Source organism: Eriocheir sinensis, chromosome 63 (assembly GCF_024679095.1).
Source record: "Eriocheir sinensis breed Jianghai 21 chromosome 63, ASM2467909v1, whole genome shotgun sequence".
NCBI lineage: Eukaryota > Metazoa > Arthropoda > Malacostraca > Decapoda > Varunidae > Eriocheir > Eriocheir sinensis.
This window is the reverse complement of record NC_066571.1, coordinates 5,826,405-5,835,248: the sequence shown is the minus strand read 5'-3', so window position 1 is coordinate 5,835,248 and position 8,844 is coordinate 5,826,405. Positions and strand designations below refer to the sequence as shown.

General features: G+C 43.5%; 1 protein-coding gene across 2 annotated transcripts; it reads right to left on the bottom strand.

The window, feature by feature from the left end:
• Positions 1-2,569: 2,569 nt before the first annotated feature.
• On the bottom strand, positions 2,570-8,017 carry LOC126986908 (uncharacterized). 2 transcript variants are annotated; one of them, XM_050843402.1, is made up of 2 exons: positions 7,895-8,017; positions 2,570-5,316 (listed from the first exon to the last, which is right to left on the bottom strand). In XM_050843402.1, the coding sequence occupies exon 2, from the start codon at positions 5,293-5,295 to the stop codon at positions 2,788-2,790; it is 2,508 nt and encodes an 835-aa protein (XP_050699359.1). In that variant the 5' UTR covers positions 5,296-5,316; positions 7,895-8,017; the 3' UTR covers positions 2,570-2,787. The 2 variants fall into 2 exon arrangements, with proteins under 2 accessions (XP_050699359.1, XP_050699358.1); XM_050843401.1 differs by lacking the exon at positions 7,895-8,017 and adding an exon at positions 7,512-7,796.
• Between the last annotated feature and the right edge of the window lie 827 nt (positions 8,018-8,844).

Genomic DNA, 8,844 nt, shown 5'->3' with positions numbered 1-8,844 from the left:
AGCTGAACGTTGCATGTAACGTTAGAAAAGTTAGAGTGATGGTCTAAGGAGATAGGTGGAAGGTACTGACCAATATGAGGATGGTAGACAATACTGATCTCAAATGTGGTAACTGAGGGGTGTAACAAATTCTGCAGTTATGTTAGGTTGTCTACATCTATGATTTACAGTATAAAATGAAGCTCACTTATGGGGGAGATAAAAACCTGTGTATTCTGACATCTAGTAGACATAATATCCTATCTGTGACCTAGGCTAGTGAATTTTGTTTCTCAGGTTCCACTGGTCCAATCGTATAATACAAGTTTCTTAAGAAGGCAGGCTGTATCTGAATCTGCCGTGAAGGAAATAAAGTGAACAAATCAAAGCTTGCATAGATAACGAATAAAGATCATCATAGAAGGAATGCGGTTATAAAAAAAAAGTTATATATTTTTGAAGATTACTGAATGAAAGGAAATAAAACCACCTGGGAATACGAAAAAAAAAGTGAGAGGAATGGGATATATATAGTCAAGTAGGATAATGATGATATTGTAGAAGGAAAGATGAGTGAGAGGAATGGGATAGAAGTAATAGTAAAGTAGGATAATTATAGCAATATTAGAAAGAAAGATGAATGATAGGGATGGCATAGAAGCAGTCAAGTAGTAGAAAGGATAATTAGTGAAAGAAATATGAATGAGAGGAATGGGATACATGAAAGTAGTAAAGTAGGATAATTAGTGATATTAGAAAGAAAGATAAATGAGAGGGATTGGATAAATCGTTGGATACTTATTAGTTAGGGTAATATAGTTAGGATACAGTAAGGAAAGGAGAAAAAGAATAATATCGTGGCACCATCAATCACAAAAACTTTACGAAAACATTTTCAATTTAGATAAAAAGGCTTGGAAAGGGGAATTTGTTCACAAGTTTCCCGTTTTTCTCTAACGATGAAGCACTGAAACAAACATTGAGGATAAAAATGAACTGCTCTTTGAAATGAAATAAAATAGAGAAATTAGAACCCACAGTGAAGACTACTAGACAGAAGTGCCGTTACAAAGGTTGAACTTGGCTGGAAAAAAAGAGCTAAGCAGTGAAAGTGGATTGAAAAGAAAAGTGTAATAGTGGACTGTGGAAAAAGCAAAAAAAGGCATAGAAAAGCAAACTCAGGGAAAGAAAAGAACAGACAAACACCTATATAAGTTCAGGGTGAAGTGCATAAGAGCGCACTATGAAGATTACTTGCAACAATAAGCTATCAATCAATCAATCACTATAAAAATATAAGTGCATGTTGTGAAGTATAAAAGTGTGGAGGAGGACCTAAGAAGCGATACAGAGCGTTACAGGTCAAAAGAAGAAGAAGAAGAAGCTGAAATGGAACTAAACGTACCGAGCAGAATCGAGCACAGTGACGGAGGGCCACGTGCTTCACTCTCTCTCTCCTTCTCCCATAATGTTTCCGCTTCCAGGCACGAGACACGCCACAGCATAAACGGCCCATATAAGGTATGTACTTGAAGCCCTCGTTAGACTAAGGAGGTTAATGGCAAAGGTATACAGCTGAGGCGCGTGTACGTCGATTGATAGAGTATATACTTCGCGAGGCCTAAACGTTAACCAGCGGTGGCTCATGAGTGGTTCGCGTGACAATGATTAATCATTTTACGATAACTATATATGAGGCCAGTTATTGGGGCTCAGGAGACAGTTTTTGGGTCGGAAATCGGTAAATATGAGAGGCCGAGTAGGACAATCTGACACGCTGCATTGGTGTTGAGTTGTCAAGAAAAAGAAATGTATTCGCTTGCTAATACAATTGAAGATTTCAAGGGGAGGTTAGACATAGTTTTGATTGGAGATGGCAGATGGTGAATAACTCATTTTCAGGGGCTGCGGTGAGGGTCGATTGACATATTGCTACTTTAGCGTGCAGTATACCGCACTATTTGTAGTCTGCCCCAGAATCTGTAGTCGGTGCTATGCAATGACCTGACCTGTCTCCCGAGATCTCATCTGATGTTGTATTGTTACCTGAGTGCTCCTGACTTGACCGCAAAGTTTGGCACCCTTTCGAAGCCAGCGAACTGGCCGGAATTCCCACCCTCTGTCACGTTTTCGTTTTTCTTGCGTGGTACCAAGTATCATATGAGTGGTAGCCTACTACCACATCGATATGTGTGATCTTGTCTAAATGACACGTCTGTAGAAATCTTTAAATAGCGTTGCAGTTAGCAGTATGAGTCATACTTAAGCTATCGGCTTCAATGCAAGGAGGATATAGTGAAGCGGGTGTTCGATCGTTGATTCTCTCTCCATATAGACCGGTCAGGAGCACTCAGGTGACAAGACAACATAAGCTGGGGGCTCCGGAGGCAGGTCCAGGTCCTGCAACCTTGCAATATAAGGTTCCTGAAGTTTAGGGAGACTGCACACTGAATTGTAAATATGGTAGTAGACCGCACGCCAAAGTTTAAATGCCCGGGTAGACCGCACATAAAGTGGCACCTTGTAGTCTCCTTATATCCTCGTGCATGCTTGTAAACAGTTATTTATGGGTTTGGAAAAATGATAAAGGTTATATGGTTTTAAATAATGTATTTTTGTATATAGATTGTTTTTTATACTATGAATCCATATAAGTACGTCGTAACACTCAGTATTACTGGTGCTATTTAGTCATAATTTAAATAATCAAAATAAATATTTATCACGTCAGTCAAAATCCTTACTAACACGACTGATTCCATTCAATAAGTTGATTAGCCAACTTCTACCATGCGCGACAACTTTCACTTATCTCATGACCATGATTTCAAAGTCCAGCCCCTCCTGTGCCTGCTGCGAGGAACATGCCAGGTCCCAGAGCTGGCGGAAAATAGGGACTTGTTCGGCGGGCGTCACCAACTCGATCACCCTTTCGTAGGGCAGCAGAAGTGCTGCCGCGGCCTTGATAGCAGCGTCCTCCTCTTTGGCCACCCGCGCCCGCACCATCTCGAACACTTTTCCCCAGTCCTCCGTGGTTGCCGGGAGTACTGCCTGCACTGTGCTCCCTCCTTCCTCATCTCCTTCGTCTTCTTCCTCCTCCTCCTCTTCTTCTTGTTGTCCAGGCTGCTCTTCAAGTGCCTGGCCGTCACTGCTGTCTAAAACTAGATCCTCTTCCACCTTGAAGGCTCCCTGGCCTCCACGACTGTTGGAAAAGATCTGAAGGGTGTCCATGGGCGTGACAACGGGTTCAGCCAGCTCCTCGGGGTCCATGTCGAACTGGCCGTCGAGGACCATCTCCACCTGGGAAGAGAAGAGCTCGTCTGACCCCAGCAGGTTATGATCTACTTGCACCATGGGGTCATCACCCTTCTCAGTGTCCGCAGGCTCAGTCTTCGGCTTTTTGGATAATTCTGCTGCCCTTGAGCCTCGGGCCAATGGACAGTCCTTCCTGGCAAGACGCGCAAACTTTACCAGCTTCTGGCGGTGCAGTAGTTTTTCACTGCCCTTCAGCTCCTGGAACTGTTTGTTTCTGTTGCGTTTATTGCGTTGTAACACATGGTCCAAGACTTCTTCCTGCTCCTCCACTGGGTTGTTTTGGGGATGTGAGTGTTCGGGGTAATACACGACGGATATCTTGCCCGTGTAACCGCACGTCTCCTCGTTGAACTGCTGGTACACCTTGAGCCGGGCGAAGCACAGGCACGGCTGGATCTTGTGCACCCAGTTGTGTCTGTCTGAGTACTCCCGGTTGGCGTTCTTCCTTGCGGCTGCCGTCCGGAGGTGGTGGAACCTGTGGCACACGAGCAACCTCTCCGAGCGGTGGGGCTTGCGACGCCGCACATCACATGTAAACCTCACCTTGTGTTTCTCCTCCTCCTCGATGAGCCAGTCCGTGAAAGATCTCTCATCTTCGAATTCCAGGTTTTTGCTAGTCATGGAATACTTGTGAGCGATCTGCCAATGTCTCTGTAACTCTGTCAGTTTGAAGAAAGTCGAATCGCACTGTTTAAAGTGACATGAAAACATTCTGGGTAACTTGAACTTTTTGTTTTTACACTCTCTGCTCCTCACGTGAGCCTGATAACCTAATTCGGAGAGGAAGTGACGTTTACATAAATTACATTGATATTCTAACTTGCCCTTGATATTAACAGTTATTCCAGTCTTTTTCTTTCTTCCTAAAGTAACTAGTTCCCAGTCTTCATCATCGTCATCTTGCCCTTCCTCTTCGTACTCGTGGGTGGGGTAATCATCGTCAGCGTCCATTGGCTCCTGCTTTACCTGTATGGCGTCACCCACAGACAGGGAGTGCTCGCTGGACTCGTGGGCTATAAGAGCGTCCTCAGTCACATATTTTTTTTGGCACAGAGTACATTTCCACCACTTATCTTCCTTCACTCCGTCACCCGCTTCGATAATGAAAGTCTCCTCCTCCCCCGCCACGTCGAGGGGACTGCTTCCCTCCGCATCCTCATCCTCCAGCACCGTGCCGTCCTCGGTGACGTAGAGGACGGATTCGCACTTGATCCCCAAGGTGGGGTCGAGGCCCCGGCACTCCTCCACGGTGATGCTAGCCGGCGCCTCCTTCGCTTTGTTCTTCTTCGGAGACGAGTAGCCACCCGCATCGTATGAGGGGTACTCGGGGGATTCTTCAGCCGCTTTCGTTGGGGTTATAAGAAGCGAGAGGTCTTGCAGTCCCTCCGTCTTGCCCACGTGCGGCTTCATGGTGACGGTGACAAGGGGCAACTGTGCTGGGCGCCGGCTAGCCTCCTTGGGCACTCTAGAGGGCGGGGATTTCAGGACTGGTGGAGGGTCAGTCGGTGCGGCGCCATCTCCCCCCTTCCCATGGTGCCTCTCCATGTGCCTCGCTAGCTGTTCTTCGGTCTTGAATATGGCCCCGCAGTCATCCGCGGGGCACTCTGGTAGTGCCACACGCTCCCCTGTCGTGCCAGGGTTTTCAAGGCGGGTGGGGGAGGGGTCAGAGTCGTTCTGCAGCTTCTTTTCGCAGAAGGCTTGATGAATGGCAGCTCCGCGTCGGTCCTTGCAGCGCTGCCCACAGTACTGGCATACCACCGGCTGCTTCTTAGGTTGCGACTCATCCGTGCCGCAACACTGGTGCTGCCCGGAATTGACCTCTCCGTCCTCGTCCAGGACGACTACCTCGGGGTCATGTGCCTCCAGTACCACCTTCCTAATGGCCTCAGACACTTTAGAGCGCCTGGACCTCTGCCTGGCGATGCTGTGAGCCTCCCCGAAGTGCTCCACCAGCCGCAGGCGGGACGAGAACACCTGGTGACACAGGGCGCACCGGGCCATGACGCCGCCGCCGCTTCCACGCTGCGAACCAAAGAAATAGGAAGTGAGTCTCTCTCTCTCTCTCTCTCTCTCTCTCTCTCTCTCTCTCTCTCATACATACACACAGACACACTTCCCCCCCCCTCCCCCCAAAAAAAAGGTTGCGTTCTGGTCAATGTGGTTCTCAAACGAGGGTTTCGGGTTCGAATCCCGGGCTTGACAGACATATCCTACTGTGAAAATGTAAAATAATAATGGAAAAGGTGCAGTCAGAGGAAGACTAGCATTACAGATTAATTGCTGTCCAGTGTAATTAGATTAATATATTTTTGAGCTGTGACTATTTTATTAGATGCAATAAACATATTGTAATAAAGTTTATCTTCTATGATGCCTGCAAGAAGGCACAAAAATATGTATTGAGAAAAAAAAATAGTCTAACACAATGAAATATTCCTTTTAGCACTGACACCTTAAATTAGCAATATGTCTGCCTTCGGGTAAGAGGCTTTAATTAACAAACATTATTTATAAAGATACATTGATAACTAAGCAAATGTAAGTCAGAAAATTATAAATTATTGAATATAAATGGATGATGGCTCTGCCATTAACTTTAAGTTACACAGGAGAGGATAATCAAAGTCATATAATATTGTGGATGGGTAAATACCCTTTTAACATCCTTAAAGTGTCACATTTTAGGATATAACGCATGAGCTAAATCTGAAAGATATATTTCTGCAAAACTCTTGTCAAGACAGAAATGCAATAGTCTATGGTTCTGGGTGGTTGATCGGTTTCATAAGACACTGTAAGAAGATTACATGCTGAAGTTAAGTTAATTTAAATATAATATTCTATGTATGCAATATGTATACCTATTTTTATGAATGATCCAAATATGTATAAAATAATCTTCAGAATTTACCAAGAGTAAATTTTAAAGGCACAAATGCTATTTGCTTTAGGGGATGTCTCATTTTACCTTAAAAAACTATACCATCTAGGGTAAGCTGTATACTTGAGAGAATTATTCATGTTAAGCTTCCAAAACTGCTCAGCCCAGTGGGCCAACAGTAACTCCACACTCCACACACCAAAAACTCTCCAACTTCTGGCCTGAGAAAATCTTTCCATCTTGACAGTTTTTTGCATAAATATTTTTTCAAGATTTTGCATTTGTGTTACATCTTAAATTGCAAGTGACACTTTGAAGATGTTAAAAGTGTGCTTACTCATTCACATATTTTATAATTTTAATTATCCTCTCCAATGAAAATGGTGCACTTCTCTGATTGAACCAATTTAACCATTTATCTCAGTGCTGACTGACTTGAGTGCTGGTTGATAGTTATTGCAATGAGGTTAGTCCTTGGTTTTCCATGGTAGCATAACCCCCTCACACCAATTATACAAAGAAACCTAACCTAATCCTGTGATGCAGTGTTAGTTCTTATTATTTCACCCACCGAGCACCCCTTCCAAACCACCATCTAGTTCTTGCATCCACTGCCCCACAATTCATGAATAAATAATACCGGTACTTTGTTGTCACTTTTTAGATTTCTCTTTAAACCTTTTGTGAGCTGACAAATATTTTAATTGCATGCCCAGACTTGGCGTTGTAGGGTGGGCGAGGTGACGCGCCCCCCGGCGTATGCCCCCATTGATTGATTGATGCTAGGACTTGCAGGATACAATGGCTATTCAAGGATAGTGTTAGGTTACTATTAATTATATTATTATGTTTACCAAAATTGCTCCATCCCCTTCCCATTCTCTTTTGGAAAATAGTCAACCACTTGTGAATTGCATTCTTTCCTGGAAAAATATTGAACCTCTTCTGTAAAGTAACCTAACCCCCACCAAAGTAATCTGAACTTCACCAGTAAACTAATCAAATAACACAACTATGAAACTTAACATTTTTTAATATTCTTGAATACGACGACTGACTCGGTTATAATATTAACCCCCGAGGTTTGCCACCGTTAGGATAGCCCGAAAAATTACAACGTAAAATCAATTCAGTTAAGTTCGGTACAGCACTAGCCAGCCCTCCAAGTCCTCCACCTTACTGTTTACCAAGGTAGAGTGCAATGCAACTTTCAAGGGGCTGTGGCTATCGTTTCACATCAGGTTAGGGAGACCACCTAATCATGGTCTGAAAACCTATTAAGTGGGGTTAGTTTGAGCTTGGGAGAACTGAACGAAGACTTTTCCGCAATATTCACCATTTCCAGTTCTAGGCGATAAACTGGAGCCGTAACTTTGATAACCTTAAGCATCCTTCAGATTAACTTCTTTACTGTATGTGCACCAGGCAAGGCTCCTATGACATGGCGGCCACTCCCTTTGTGTGTGAGCCGTCCGCCTGATCAAATTAGATATTAGTATGGGATATGAGGGGCGGTGGAGAGAGGTGGCCATAATTAGGGAAGGAAATGAAACCAGGGAGCAACTTCTGTCTCTTTGATCCGTCATGTTGTTGTTGTCCAAGGAAGTCGAGTAAATGGTGTCTTTTCCCCTACGCTCGAGTTTTCCTTCTCCTCCCCACCCCAGCCCTCCTATAGCTTTGAGAATAGGTGATATATTTATGTGTTATGGATTTACTCACGTGGAAAATGCAGAAATTAGCCTGAGATGAGGGAGGTGGAAGTCGACGATTTCTCCATCTGTGTTGTTGAGGGTTGTCAGTGTTGCCAACACGTCGCAAATTTGCTACTTTGGGCTACTTTTCAGACGCTATTGCTTCCCACATCTACTATATATCCTAAGTTCATTCACTATTATTTGTGTTAGTTTTTAGTTATCCAGCTTAATTTACTTTGTTTCAACGTGTTTTCTTTACTTTCGCTAGCTTATTTGTCATTCCTTATATATATTGTTACGAATGTGCTGTATGTGAATATGATTGTATCTATTCGTAACAATATTATAGTTTCCCTCACTGCTAATAATTACACTTTGTTTTCTTATGTTTACTTTATTTCCCACTTACCATTGTTTAGTTGTTCTTTAATATCGTATGCCAAATGATACACATCGCCCAACATATTGACCATTTATTTATTCATTCATTCAATTTATTCTATATATGATTTGGAAGGCGTTGAAGATAAATGGTTTTTCTTTACCTCATGCAGAAGCAGACTGATCTTCTAATGAATGTTTATGGGCCATGGTACAGAAAAAGGGTCACACTACCACCATGGGGTCATAAAACTACCCCTGGAAATACCCACAACACCTACGAAAGTCTTGTCAAATGTGTGTGATTGGGCTTATCCGCCAGCATCCATGAATTGGGTTGAATTTCCCTCTACAATACAGCGATGCCTCTATTCAAATTTCATATCGTATGCCAAATAATATACATCGCCTAATATGTTGGCCATTTATTCAATATATGATTCGGAAGGCGTTGAAGATAAATGGATTACCTCATGGAGAAGCAGACTGATCTTCTAATGAATGTTTTTTTGGATCATGGTACAGAAGGGTCAGACTACCACCAGGGTCATAAAACTACCCCTGGAAATGCCCACAACACCTACGAAAGTCTTG

Bases quoted from the DNA above. Each gene is read 5' to 3' on its own strand.
- LOC126986908 (XM_050843401.1), bottom strand. From the start codon at position 7,565: ATGCTTAAGGTTATCAAAGTTACGGCTCCAGTTTATCGCCTAGAACTG. The intron at 5,317-7,511 runs GTGAATATTGCG...TTTGGTTCGCAG, and splicing joins ATCGCCTAGAACTGGAAATG to CGTGGAAGCGGCGGCGGCGT.